The sequence below is a fragment of the Nicotiana sylvestris genome, chromosome 7 (genome assembly GCF_000393655.2).
Source record: "Nicotiana sylvestris chromosome 7, ASM39365v2, whole genome shotgun sequence".
Classification (NCBI taxonomy): Eukaryota; Viridiplantae; Streptophyta; class Magnoliopsida; order Solanales; family Solanaceae; genus Nicotiana; species Nicotiana sylvestris.
Genome location: NC_091063.1, coordinates 28,500,558 through 28,516,033, shown reverse-complemented (window position 1 = coordinate 28,516,033; position 15,476 = coordinate 28,500,558). Strand labels below are relative to the sequence as shown.

Here is a 15,476-nt window from a genome sequence, read left to right as displayed (position 1 = left end):
TAGAAAGTGGAAGGCAAATTAATTGGCATGCATTCCTCATCAAGTTACTGGACAAGGTCATCAATGGATCAAAGGCTCATGCTACCCCCTATGGCTTTATTCTGACTACGATTCTGGATAGGTGCAATATACCTTTAAAGAAATGGGAAATGGCTTCAAACAAGGATCACTTTGGCATTAACACTCTGATTGCTTGTGACTATTTGGTCAATGTCATCCCAAATAAACCTGGTTCATCCAAGAAGACTCCTATCAACAGTAAAGTCAGGGCTCTTGTTCAAGAATGTAAAGCCAAGGATGCTGAGATAGCTAGGCTCAAGGCTCGTGTGGCAAAGGTAGAATCTGAGAGGGATACTCTCAGAACTGAGCTTGCCAAAGAAAAGGAGAAGAATGATGGAATTCTTCATAATATGCTGAATCTTCTCCAAGCCCAAAACCAACCCTCTAGCTCCCCCAAGCCTTAGGAAGTCTAGCTTTCTAGTACCTTTAATGACCCGGATTAGGGATTTTTCTATATTTTTGCTCATGGTTTAAATGTTTTTTGTTTTTCTGGTTGTGGATTGTGGTAGAAACATATCCTCTATCAATGATATCTACTGTTTTTACTCTTGTTATATGTTAATCTTTCCTTGATAGTTTAAATATGTTTGCTTGATTACTGATGATTAAACCATGATTACACTTACAGTTGCCCCAGTGGCCATGTGTAGTTATTAAAATCTGGGAATCACACTTTGTATGTAACTTTTCGATGATGTTAAAAGGGGGAAGAGATATTGTGTTTTACACATTCTGAATTAAGTGATATTTATAACTTAATTAACATGGTCCTTGATGATAAGTGAATTTTCTAAACTTTGAATTGATGGTTCAGCTGAGTTCTTACAAGATCCAAGTAAGTAAAAAGCACAGAGCTTGTCATCATCAAAAAAAGAGAATTTGTTGGCCCAAGAACAGGTGAAGTTTTGAAGATTGACAAAAGAACTCAGACATGGATCAGGTCCATCTTGTGAAGCACAGTCATGATCAACAAATACATGTGAGATGCACATGAAGGAGATAAATCTAACTGATCAAGAAGTAATATCTCCTGATCTGATCGAAAAGATTGCATATTGGATAAGGAGGGAAAGACTCCTCACATAAAGAGAACACAGTTTAAGAAGAAGATAGTGTTAGAGTTTGAGATCATCATGAACTCTTCTACGATAGAAGAGTAGCAATTGAATCCCAATCAAACTCAGATTACTAACCTATTAAATGTCATTGTTGTTCTCTTTTACAGGTAATGCACATAAGCAGAAGTTAAACTTAAATTGAGAGCAAAAGAGCAAGGCGATTTTGCAAGCATTTTATGTGTGATTTGAGTGTGCAATCCTGAAGCTACTTAAACGAGATAGAAGAACCAGTTCCATGTGTCTATCTTTTATTCTAGTTCAATTGTAGTAGGTGATTTTACATTGTACCTTTCAACTTTCATAGAAGCAATTGTATTAGGTACCTAGAGTGTTTAAGTTAAGAGTTAACCTGAAGTTGTCGTAACAGTTGAGGTTGTGTGCTACAACGAGATTAGAGTTAATCCTTAGGTTTACAAGGAATTTTTGTAAATGTTGTTTTGGCTCAGTGATTTTAGTGGAAGTTTGGAAAATCCTATTAAGTAGTAGGTCATGGTTTTTTCACCTTTTGAGCCAGGTGTTTTCCACGTAAAAATATTTGTGTTCTTTATTTTTTGTATTTATTATTCCGCAAGCAGTAGTAGTTGGAACACCTTGAAGAACCAGGTCCTTCTATAGTTCAATTAAGCGAAAATTGGGTGCCACACAAATCACCCCCCCCCCCTCCTCTTGTGTTGTATTGACGCCTAAAACATCAAGAGTTATGCTGACAAGAAGGTCTGTGATGTGTCTTACATGGTTAGGGAGAAAGTTCTACTGAAAGTACCACCCATGAAGGGTGTTATGAGATTTGGGAAGAATGGTAAATTGAGTACTCGGTTCATTAGGCCTTTTGAGGTACTTCGGAGGATTGGGGAGGTGGCTTATGAGATGGATTTGCCATCTAGCTTGTCGAGTGTGCATCCCGTATTCCATGTTTCTATGCTCCAAAAGTATATTGGCGATCCGTCTCATGTTTTGGATTTCAGCACGGTTCAGTTAGACGGGGATTTGACTTATGATATGGAGCCAGTGGCTATTTTGCGGCGTCAAGTTCGAAAGTTGAGATGAAAGGATATAGCTTCAGTGAAAGTGCAGTAGAGAGGTTGGCCCGTGGAGGAGGCTACCTAGGAGACTGAGCGGGAGATACAGAGTAGATATCCTCACCTATTTGAGGCTTCAATTATGTTTTTTGACTCGTTCGAGGACGAATGTTTGTTTAAGAGGGGGAGTATGTAACGACCCGGCCGGTCGTTTTATGAGTTACCGCTTCGTTTCCCCTATTTTTGCTTCTTTATGTGTTGTTCAGCTGTATTTCATCGTATCATATTGGTTGGTTTGGGTTCGGAGTGGTTTTGTAGAGGAATGAGACACTTAGTCTTTTTTTAAGTAGGCTTAAGTTGTAAAAGTCAATCAGATGTTGACTTATGGGTAGAAGGTCTCGGATGTGAATTCTGATGGTTCATATAGCTTCGTTAGGTGATTTGGGACTTAGAAGCGTGATTGGAATGCGTTTTGGAGGTCCGTGGTAGATTTAGGCTTGAATTGGCGAAATTGGAATTTTAGCATTTTCCGGTCGGCAGTGGAGATTTTGATATCGAGATCAGATTGGAATTCTGGAAATTGGAGTAGGTCCATTGTGTCATTTGTGATGTGTTTGCAAAATCTCAGGTTATTCGGAAGTGATTTGATAGGTTTCGACATCGTTTGCGGAATTTGGATGTTTTGGAATCCTTAGGTTTGAATCCGAGGGTGATTTGAATTTTTGATGTTGTTTTGAGTGTTCCGAAGGTTGGAACAAGTTTGAATGGTGTTATGGGATGTATTGGCATGTTTGGTTGAGGTCCCGAGGGCCTCGGTCATGTTTCAAATGCACAACGAGACATTTTTGGACTTGAAGAGTTAGCAGTTTTACTGGTATTCTGTTGCAGATAGTTTGCTCTTTGCGATCACGTAGAGGAGTTTGCGATCGCGTAGGCTTAATTGGGGCTGAGGTGGAGTTGTTCTACACGATCACAGAGATGAGGTCGCGATCGCGTATGTGTGAGATATTGTGCTTCGTGAACGCGTGGCCAGGGTCGCGTTCGCGTAGAAGGAGGTGAGCTGGTGTTAAATGGACGTGGTTGCTCTATGCGACTGCGTGAAGCAGGTCGCAATCGCGTAGGTCTGGGTGGCTGAGGTTCGTGAATGTGTGGAGGTTTACACGATTGCATAGGGTAAGTTGAGGGGCAGTCCATTTTTGTGTTTCGCGATCGCGATGAAGGAAGCACTTCGGTAGAAAGTATAAAAAGCCATCTTCGCGATTTTCAGCTAATTTCTCACCATTTTTGGACGTCTTTGAAGCTTCTTGAGAGAAATGGAAGAGGGATTCGAGGGGTAACACTTGGAGGTAAGGTTTTTGAACTCAATACTCAATTCTATGGTGGTTTCAAACTGATTAGACATGAAATTAGTGGAATTTAAGGGTTAAAATTGGAGAATTAGGGCTTGAATTGGGGAGTTTAAATTGGGGATTTGAAGGGCTATTTGAGGTCCGATTTTGATGTTCTTGGTATGTATGGACTCATGGGAGGATAAGAATTCTAGTGATGTGATTTTATCGAATTTTGAGAAGTGGGCCCGGGGTCGGGTTTGACAAATTTTGGGATTTTTGATGTAATTTGATTATTTTCGCGTGGATTTTGTTTTCTTAGAATATGTTGATGTTTTGATTCTGATTTTGGATAGATTCGAGGTGATTTGAGGCCGACTCGAGTGTCAAAGGCATCGCGGAGTAGAGTTTCATCTGATTCGAGGTAAGTAACGATTGTAAATCTGGACTTGAGGCTATGAAATCCCAGAATTTTTGTACTATTTTGGTAAATAAGCTGACGCACATGCTAGGTGACGGGTGTGTGAGCGTGCACCCGTAGGGATTGTGACTTGGTCCATCCCGGGAGAACTGTAGAATTGTCTATTTTGATAAACTCTATGTGATATCTAAGTGTTTTAGAAATGAACCTATCAATTTAGGCTGAATGTTATGTTTGGGACCTTGTGCCGAACTGTTTTGGACCCTCAGGGGTATTTTACAACTTTCCTCACACTGTTTTGATTCGAAAGCATATCATCAGTCATGATTTTTACCTGTTCACTTTTGATTTAGTTTCATTACTCGGTTTTAAATATTTGAAAGTTGTTTGGGCTGAGTTTCCCTGATTTTTCACTGAAATGCCCGACTGGTTGTGAGGTTGATGACTGAGAGGGGCCAAGGTCCAGATGGTGAGGATTATATATATATATATATATATATATATATATATATAATGGATCGGGCTGCACGCCGCAGCGATATAGCGCTTGGGTTGTAGGAGTCCCTCCGGAGTCTGCACACCCCCAGTGAGCACAGTCGACTATATATTACGGATCAGGTTGCACGCTACAGCGGTTATTATTATGAAATATCTATTGAGCGAGAGTGCTGAGTGTGAGTACTGATTGACGAGAGTTGAGTCACGAGTGATTGAGAGGTTTGCCCGATGGGCTATACTTATGAGTGATACCTTGCCTATGGGCTTGTTTATGAAATCACCGTTTTCACTCTCCTTTAAACTGAGCCTCTATTGAAAATGTGTTGAGCAAATGTTTTAAATAACTTTCGTTGAAACTGGAGTTTTTACGAATTGTTTGGAACTTGAACTACGAATTTGACTTTGATATTTCCATTGTGATTTTATGTTAGATTATGTATATGATTTAAATGCTCATCACTGCACTCAAACTTTATTTACTTTGGTTACTTACTGAGTTGGTGTACTCACGTTACTCTATGCACCTTGTGTGTAGATCCAGGTGCCACAGCATCAGAGTAAGAGCTTTCAGCAGCTTCTGAGTATTTCTGGAGATAACAAGGTAGCTGCACGGCGTTCGCAGACCTGCCTTTCTCCTTCCTATCCTTAGTGTTATTTATTTCAGTCTTTTCTTCTTGTATTGAGTAGACAATACCGGACAGTATCTTAGTGGCTCATGACTATTGACACCATGATCGGGTGGTGTGGATGTATTTACATACTTGTTTTCTTCCGCATATTTTGTTAAATTAAATGCAAGACTTGTGTTCATAACTGATTTGGAAATGAATTCACAAAACACCTTTATGTTTTATGGGTTGATTCGACTTGTTTAGTATTGCGATAGGTGCCATCACGACCGGGGTGATTTGGGATTGTGATAAAAATTTACATCGAGTTTGTTGTGCTTGCCGTATATGTTGATGACATTAACCTTATTGGAACTCCTACTGAACTCCAAAAGGAAATTGATTATTTAAAAAAGAAATTCGAGATGAAAGATCTTGGAAAGACAAAATTATGTATCGGTTTGCAAATTGAACATTTGGCAAACGAGATTTTTGTTTATCAATCTGCCTACACATAAAAGGTATTTGAAACGGTTTTATATAGATGGAGCACATCCATTAAGTACTCAGATGGTGGTTCGATCACTTAATGTGAATAAGGATTCGTTCCGACCTCAAGAAAAGAATGAAGAGCTTCTTGGTCCTGGAGTATCATATCTTAGTAAAATTGGTGCACTTATGTATCTTGCTAACACTACAAGTCCTGACATAACTTTTCAGTTAATGTAGCTCTGCTCCTACAAGGAGACATTGAAATGGAATCAAACACATATTGCGGTATCTAAAAGGGACTACCGAGATGGGCTTATTTTATGACAATGATTGCAGTCCCAGTCTTATTGGTTATGCCGATGCTGAGTATTTATCTGATGCACACAAGGTTCGATCTCAAATAGGCTATCTGTTTACATGTGGAGGCACTGCCATATCTTGGCAATCGAATAAGCAATCACTCGTGGCTATTTCATCTAATCACGTAGAGATAATTGCTATTCATAAAGCAAGTCGAGAATGTGTATGACTGAGGTCTATAATACATCTTATTCGTGAAAAATATGATTTGAAGTGTGACAAACTACCCACGATTATGTATAAAGATAATGCAGCATGCATAGTCCAATTGAAAGGAGGATTCATAAAAGGAGATAGGATAAGGTACATTTCACAAGTTATTCTTCACACATGATCTTCAAAAAATGGTGATATCAATGTGCAACAGATTCGTTCAAGTGATAATATGGTTGGTTTGCTTCCCAAATCTCTACCAACGCCAACCTTCAAGAAACTAGTGGACAAGATTGGGATGCGAAGGCTCAAAGATGTGAATTGATGCTCCCATCAGGAGGAGTTAATATGCGTTGTACTCTTTTTCCCTTATAAGGTTTTGACTCACTGGGTTTTCCTTGCAAGGTTTTTAATGATGCAACCAAAAGGTGTATTATTAAACATGTGCACTATTTTCCCTTCACTAGATTTTTTTTCCCCCTGGGTTTTTTCTAGCAAGGTTTTAACGAGTCATATTATCTATTAATGGACATTCAAGGGGCGAGTATTATAAATAATATTAAGTGTGAATGCCCATATATTATGAAATTACTTGGGAGCAAATTGTGACCAAGTGACATGGCCTTCATCAAGTGGCAAGGCCTTTCAACAAGTGTCAAGACTCTCAACAAGTGGCAAAGCCTTTTCAATAAATGTAAGACTTTCAACAAGTGTCAAGACTTTGGATAAGTGGCCAAATCCTTTCATACGAAAGTGCCAATAAATATGCCCACACTTGAAGAATGTAATTATGAAATAAAGAAAAGTTTATTCATTATCTCCCTCTAAATTTCTCTTGTTTTACTTTATTTTCTATTATTCTATAACATAAGGAATACAATTGTGCAAGTTTTCTCAAATATAACACATTTCAATAAGTATTTGGGAACTTTCTGCTGCCCAATAACACACGTGCAAGAGAAGAACTAATACCACTTTCACAATTTTGTTTTTATTAATCTTTTTGCCAGTTTTCATATAATAATACATTCCTTTCCCTAGAAATAACAGAAAATGATATTTTTTACATGGAGGGAGCTGAATTAAGGAGATAATCAGCCTCGATATTTGACTAACATGGACAAAGGCACAAGACAGAGTCCCTTCTTCTTCAGGTCCATATAGCTATTGTTTTTTCCATCAAAACACACATTATTTCTTTCTACTGTCTGCATTTCTTGATGTTGCATAGAACCACCTTCAATATTTCCCTAAACAATAAACAAAAAGATCCAAAAACAAAAGTGGATATAGTTTCATTTTGCTCAAGAAATCCATATTAATTAATAGTATATCTCAGGATTTGGAGAGGAGAATGTTACCAGGAAATTTCCACTACTGTTGTCTGCTCTTTGGTAATTGATGTCCATCTGCTTAAAACTACTTACCTATTAACATCAAGCAAGATATCTAAGTACAATAACATTGTGGAAGCTCAACAATAACAACAACAAACTCAGTGTAATCCCATAAGTGAAGTGTGGGGAAGGTAATATACATGTATGCAACCTTACCCCTACCTTACGAAGGCAGAGACGTTTTCTGATAGACTCTCGGCTCAAGCAATAGTCGATGTACTCAAGTTTTAGTTGGAAAAGTTATATGGTAACAATACTACCCATGACGAAAGGTAGTAGATACCCGATAAAATAGTTAAGGTGAGCGCAAGTTGACACATGAATATTACTGCTATAAGATAAAAGAAAGAAAAAAATGATAAAAGAAAAGTGTGATGATTACCTTAGGACTGTTGACAGGAGAGCTAGCAGTGTCTTCTAAATCAGGATCAGAGATTTTCTTGTTCTTTGGTTTCTTCAAATTCAATCTCTTAAGAAACGGTGAGCCACCCATAGGAGAATTATATGAATTCAAGACTTGATTATTGGTGTTACAATTTTTCCAAGCAACAGCATGAGAAGCAGCATCAGATAACAAAGAAGGGCTACCAAAACATGAACTATTATTTTCCCTGTTATTATTTTCCATTGAAAAGTCCTCCAAATAAGTTGTCCATCCACTCTCTTCTTGTGCATTACAGTAACTTGATCCCTTATTATTCACATATGAACCATCCATTATTTCCTAGTGAATATAGAGGAACAAAGTGCAATTTGGAGAATTCTTGAAGTTGTTTAATTTGAGAGTAGTTGATGACTTGTAGGCTAAAGGGAAGATAGCTTATAAACAACAGAAAACATGTACAGGGAAGAAAAAGGGGACTCATCTTGGATGTGGGGCCAAATGGAGGAAGTTGAGGAAGTATAAGGTGTATGCATACATTACTCCTATCTTGTGTGAGATTTAGATATTGTTTTTAATAGCTCTTTGGCTCAAGAGAAAACCGTTTCCAAAACACATTAACAAATACAAGGGTAAAAAGTTATGGTAAAAATACTGTAAAAGAGAAAATACTGATAGCAAAAACAGTTCAGATAACCCAAGTAAAAAAAATTAAACAGTTTCAATTAGTAAAAATAAAAAATTTAAGTGATACATATAACTTTTTTATATATTATTAGCACACTTAATTTGAGATAGCAGGTTAGTTATTACTTTTATAAGGTTATCACTTAACACTCATCATAAAAATATACCGATAATTACCTTACAAAAGATTTAAATTATAAATAATTTTTTAATATTACTATCAGTATATAAAACTTTAACTCAAAACACAAAAAGAAAAAATGGGAAAAGAGAGAACGTGCAGAAAGGAAATTAAATTTCAAGGAAGATAGAGGATAATAGTTGACCTTGTTAGTTCAAGTGGTATTTCCAACTAAATTAATTGAAGGAAAAGGTCTTTTTTTTTCTTTGGTCACCCACTTTGTCTAATTGTCTCAACAGAAAGGTGTTAAAAGCCATTGTGACTTTTTATTCTTCAATTAGTATTATATTCATATATTTCTTGAACTTATTTAGCAGTTGGTGAACGCATTAAATTAATTACTTTGGGTACAGGTGCATGAACTAATTCAAATGTGCTTTAGAGGTGTCAGTACTGCAATTATTCTTCATTCGAGCTCACAAAATTGGCACTTTTGGCCAACCATATATGAGTATTTTCTTAATTCGTTTAGGATACTTTAATTTAAGACTAGAATAACTTAGCCAAGTGGAATGTCTGTTAGTTTAGGAGAGTAGATTAGACACACGACTTTAGTTAATTAAAAGATATTATTATGACCAAACAAGAAGGAGAATTAGTTATTGAGCAACATTATATTGAAATGGCAAGGAACATCTCATGTTATGACTTTGGCTATTGTCAAACTTGACCTGACTTTTTCCTATTAGTTAAATATTAGACGAACAAATAATTGCGTATTTGTGTTTATAGAGAATAACGGAATAAATATGGAATGGTATCACGTATTCGCAAAAGAAACGATAAGAACAGAATACCGAACTTAAAATTGTACAATTGCAACACTACATGTTTAAATTCTGTTAACCCTTGGATACTCGAAAGAGTCATTATATATTTATTTTATTTCTGAATTGTCCAAAATAATAACAGTATATTATTCTCATTTTTTGAAAGATAACGAGAAAAGGCCACATTGGTCCGGTGCCTTTTAGAGTGACCATTATTTTATTTATTTTATTTCTGAAAAATAAAACATTAAGGGATTTTTACCTATATGTACAACATTAGAAACTTATTTACCATCATTGTTTAGGTTTTAACTTAATTATAAATTGATATGCAATTTACCAATTATATACAAATTAGTATTAGTGAGTTTCCCATTACATTTAGGAAATGAAGAGGGAATTCCCTCTTCTCTCTCTCTCTCATTTTCTATCAGTATTCTTATATTAATATTTTCATGTAGATTAACTGAAGAAATGATACTAATGTTAAATGGAAAAAAGAGAGAAGATTAGTAGCTAGCAAAGTTCTTACTTCAGATCCTATGAAAACGAGGAAGTAAATAAGAAAGAAATTAGCTTCAATGCAGAGAATCATTTTAGTTATCATTATTTTAGCTTTTTTGAATCAATAAGCAAAATAGTATTAATTAGAAGTAAGTAGATTGAATTGGAAACTATGATAATCTATTAAAAACTCCTTTGACGGCCATTAAAAAGCTTCAAAGCTTTGGATTCGAAAATGGAATTTTATGAAATTATTTTTTGTTTGGATTGAATATTGTTGCAAATGATTGGGAATATCCGTTGGAGTTTATATCTCAAATTAGAGATAATTTTGTGAAGATTCGAGGTAGTTTTGGTTAAAATTTTAGATTGAATCTCGAAAAAGAAGACATGAACAAATTGCATATATTTTGTATGTCGAATGTAGAAACAGTATAAAAAATATCTACAACTTACATAATTGTATATAAGTTGTATATAAATTGTATGTAAATTATAGTTTTTGATCGAATTCTGTACAAAAAATGTGCATTTATGTTGAACATAAATTGTAGATTTTGACCGGATTTGTATGTATTTTATAAAAAAAACTTTTGTTACTTCTTGTAAATATGAAAACTTAGACAAAACCGGATAAATAAGTTTAAAATCTTGTATATATTCGAAAAGTCCCAAAGATTAATAGTCGAAAAAGGAATTAATAAAAAATATTTTTATCGGATGAAAGCTAGGACGAGCCCGTTTATAATCCTAATAGCCCATCATACTTGGCCTACACACCAAGCCCACATATTTCCAAAACATTTTGAAATTAAAAGGATCCAGTGGAAAAGTCCAAGCCCAATCAGTGTCAGTCAAGAAAAGCCCAATACTCTGAAGCAGAGATTAAAGGAAAAATTACATGGTGTAGCTAACTTATACACTGTATTTATCGTCGTTCGTAGCCATACTTTTAAAAAATTATCATTCGTAGCTATATTTAAATTTTTTAGCAAATTCACATATTTTTCTGTATTTCAAGGGAGAAATTTTCCGGCAAATCATTGCATTTCTATATATTTCCCTTACTTTTGTACCATGTATGTATTTTCTTTTCCAAGTATGGGATGTATTTTTGTTTTTGCACCATATATGTACCATATATGTTTAACTGCATTTTTTTGGTTATGTACCCATGTATATACTCCTGTATTTTTGTTGCTTGTATTCCTGTATACACCCCTGTATTTCTATTTTTCGACTCGCGTTGGGTAAGCTAATACAGTTAATATAGGTTGTATTATTTGTGCAAACGAATATAGTTGACACATGTTATATTTGTTACGTGAACAAATATAATGAATACAGATGCCTGGCAAGGGAAGATTTGCTACGAATAATAAATATTAAAATAATAGCCGCTGGTTATAATTAGCTATGAAATTGTAGTGCTTTCCGAAATTTTCTCTTAAAGAAACATCAAAAGAGAAAAAAGATAGTACTCCTTCTATCTCAAATTATCTATCGTGTTTCTTTTTTACACACCCTTAAGAAAATATTAAATATGAGAGGTTTTTGATTGTTTTATCCTTATTTATGTCTTAAGATATAATCTCTCTTCATTTAATATTTACTTATAATTGAGGTATTTATAATTTTCAAAATAATTAATATTAAGGGTAGAATAAGAAAAAAATAATAAATTTAGTGTTGAACTTCTAAAATGACAAATAATTTAAGACAAATAATTTTAAAAACGACGACACATAATTTGAGCGGGAGAGAGTATGGAAGTTTAATTAGACATCACGCTCATTTCTGGGGATTTGGAGGGCCAAAGGAAGACAAATTCATCTTTGGTTTGGTCCCACAAATTGTATGACAGAAGTGTCTAATTAATACATTTCGAAGTAAGTAGGTAGAATAGTATAGTGTAGATACTTTTAATTGTGATATTCCAGCCCCTTACTCCACTAGATTTTATTTAGGCACTTCAAATTGATTAAAACACCTTCGAATTTGCGTGTTGCTCACTCTCCCTGACATTAATGACGCATCACGTCAATTGTTAAATTTTTAAAAAAGATTAAAATCAGAAAAAAAAAATGAAAGAAAAGAAAAAAAAATAAGTTAAAACTTGACTGTAAAGAAAATATCCCCTCGCCATCTCCTCTTTCCGTCCTTCCGCTCCTCTCTACCCCTCTTCCCTCTCTATTATCATCTCCAGAAAATCGTTGTTGCTTGAGAAAATTGTCACATAGCCTGCCGTAAATATGAAATTTAAACGGATCAAGTTAAATCCTAAATTCAAAATATGATAAGACGACTATTAAAATTTTAGGAGTCTATTTGGGTTGCTTGGACGCTACTCTACCGAAACCTTATCTTGGTGGCTACTCTACCCTAATCCTAAGTCACTTGTATAAAAAAGATTGCATATTCCCTTAACAAAGTCATCTTTAAAAAATGGAGATCATCTCGAAAATCCCATAAACTCACGGAAAGAGATCAAGAAGTAGCCGGATAATTCTTGATAATTAAATATTTCAAGAAGATCCAAAACATACTTCATGGATATCAAATAAATCCATAAAAGCCTGCATCATCCTGCGTTCGAGAAATACACTGAGGGGAGAGGAATCAAGGGAACAAACACAATTATACCAGCATCATTTATCAATAAAATTATGTTTCTTAATATTTATATTGCGGTTACAATTTATTTTTATATCACAAAATTGGGGATTCGAGATTCATGGTGAACTCTAAGATGTCAAATTTAAAATCCATGGGAAAAATCATTATTGACTTTTATCAAAAAAATCTTCAGCACCGATGAATTTTATCCAAATCTAAGGTATTCTCAATTTTGTAAAATTTCCGGTGGGGATTCTATGATGATTTGAGCTTTTTTATAGTGGTTGATTTTGAGCGAAATGGAAGCTGTCGGTTTGTTAGTTGCCTGAACTTTTAGATTTTCATAGTAGAGTCAGACGGTGGAGAGAAAATAAGAGAGTGGTGGCGAATGCCGAAGAGTTTAGTGGTGGGTGATGGGTTTAGGGGTCAAATAGCCATGAAGGCCTGGTCAAATAGTTTTGTGAGCCTTTACAAACTTATTTATAATTTTATGATCTTATCTTACATAAGAAATATACTTTTGCACATAAAAGTATATTTTTTTAAAAGACACTTTTATATTTTAATATTTTTTAAATCAAAATGATCACTTTATTTACTTGCTTTAGACACGTTTGTTACACTCTTTTCGTCCAATTCAATCAAGTTAATGCACATAAACTTGGTCAACGATCAAAAAGATTTCATAAGTATAAATTTGATAAAGTTGAAGTGCCTAAATAGAATTTAGTGGATTGCGAGTAAAGGAGCCGAAATGTCAAAATGAAACAAGTAGAGGGTGTATCGGCTATTCTGCCAATTAAGTGTTCTTCAGGAGGTCAACTATCCAGCTGAATCTTTTTCATACTCGTTCTACTATTAATTATGCGAAAAAGAAAGAAAATTACAGAGCCTTTATATGAGAGCCTTCTCGTTTTAATTTATCTCACACCATTTAATACATGAACATCATGCCAGTAACTGCTTTCTTCATTAATGCAAAAGAAGGATTTGGCGATTATTGACCATAAGAACAACACGGACATCAAGCAGTGGAATTTAATATGAATAGTAATATTCCACCAGAATGAATATTACTACATCTATGCCAAATTGAGTAGTCTATTTTATAATCATCAACATTCATAAAATTCTTTGAACTCTGTGACTCGACAGTGCATTATATTTCCCCTCAGTAAAGACATGCAGCTTATAATTAATAACAATGGTGTGAATTGTTAGAACACGCGCGGCGGAAGCAAGCATACTAATCAGGCATCAAATACATGTGAATTAGACAACGCAATAATAACGAGATTAGAAGCACTAACCTCTTAAAGTAGTTGCACAAACCTTCCAAGCAGCAAGAATCCAGGGCTGCAGTCTTCTGCTATTTGCATAGTAAAACCTTTGGATGATTTTGCTATTAGGTGGGCAAGAACAATACAACTGAAAGGTAAGTTATTAGGTGAAACTAGTCTTCCTTTAATAGACTTTTTTGGACGAAAATCCTCCTCCGAAAACGTGTAGGATTCTCCTTCTCCAAGTAGAATCCTACTCCAACTCTATTAGATGACAAGTCACTTTTTTACCCAAGTCTTGTCCAGGTTTTTACTAGGTATAGCAGGGACCACAGAAATAATAAGAGGCTACCAATTATAGTATTAATTCGAAATTAGCATGAATTAATTCTTACTATAACAAATTGCAATTTATTCCACTAAAAGACTGCAAGTGAACTCCTCAATATGAATTTCGAAAATTCAATAACACTTATTTTAACTCCCCATGTTAAGATCTCAAATACCAGTTAATTATATTAAATCACTGAAAATTTAATTTAATCAACTAATTAAATCCTTTACAATTTCGCTTAAAACATTTCATGTGACGGATACAAAATCCACCGGCCGGGTTTTCACATGAAAACTTATAAGCTTACATAAAGGGGTATCATCAAACTCAAAACGAGTCATGGATTCTATCAACTAATTATTATTCGCAAATGTTATTCGTTATTGTCCAATCTATTAGGCATACACTAACTCTAAATAGAGTCGTACCTTTTGATAAATCAAAACAATAAACAAATTACATTGATCATAATAATTATATCAAGATTATGACTATAAGCTCATTTAATGAATTAGAGAAAATATTTTATATATTCAGTGCAAAAACATCTTTTCTCTACTTGGTCCGTTCATTATACACCGAGTATACTAGCACAATAAGTTGGAGTAAAACTACTCCCATAATCAAGACAAATTATACTATAATCTTGTGCTACAATCATCAAGATATTTTGTCAAACAATATCTTTGATTGTGAACATAGTTTATTAATTATGAGAACCAACAATTTAATCTTTTGTGCATGAGCTAAGACTCCATACACTAAATTGTCTACTACATAATTAAAAGGACACACATGTAACAAATGATCTATTTAAAATAGTACTTTATTGAATTAAATAAATTAAATAAATAATTATTCCAAAAAAATAAATATAATACTATGTCTAAACCGCATGGTTAATAGTATATCCTAACAGTGAATGACAAATGATACTAATTTTCAAGTGTGCGATAATGAGTCATGTTTCGGGGGAGAGGTGAGGGAATTGACAAGTATATTTTCCTAAACTATTTATGAGGTAGTAAATGAGTGCTTTAATAAATTTTCTAATTGCTCGTTCCAAAATTGCTAAGAGAGAAGACGACAAAGTTACGTATTTGATCCATGTATGTAATACTTTTGTATGATGAGTTTGAACATAAAATTTGTTGAAACTTGAAAAAAGAGTATTTAAAGTTGTATCAAAACTAATTTTTAAAAGTTGAAGTTTTATTCGGACATGCATTTTATTTGAAAAGAAGTTGAAGTTTTGTGAATAGAAGAAA

General features: G+C 34.5%; 1 protein-coding gene across 1 annotated transcript; it reads right to left on the bottom strand.

The window, feature by feature from the left end:
- Positions 1 to 6,931: 6,931 nt before the first annotated feature.
- LOC104222558 (vascular-related unknown protein 1-like) lies at positions 6,932 to 8,293 on the bottom strand. The gene is made up of 3 exons (XM_009773800.2): positions 7,837 to 8,293; positions 7,419 to 7,484; positions 6,932 to 7,307 (listed from the first exon to the last, which is right to left on the bottom strand). Exons 1-3 carry the CDS (start codon positions 8,170 to 8,172, stop codon positions 7,152 to 7,154), a joined length of 558 nt encoding a protein of 185 aa, XP_009772102.1. The 5' UTR covers positions 8,173 to 8,293; the 3' UTR covers positions 6,932 to 7,151.
- Between the last annotated feature and the right edge of the window lie 7,183 nt (positions 8,294 to 15,476).

Excerpts from the sequence above, each read along its gene's own strand:
- LOC104222558 (XM_009773800.2), bottom strand. The coding sequence starts at position 8,172 with ATGGATGGTTCATATGTGAATAATAAGGGATCAAGTTACTGTAATGCA. Across the intron at positions 7,485-7,836 it reads CTCCTGTCAACAGTCCTAAG|GTAAGTAGTTTTAAGCAGAT; the intron begins GTAATCATCACA and ends TGATGTTAATAG. Across the intron at positions 7,308-7,418 it reads ACAGTAGTGGAAATTTCCTG|GGAAATATTGAAGGTGGTTC; the intron begins GTAACATTCTCC and ends TTTATTGTTTAG.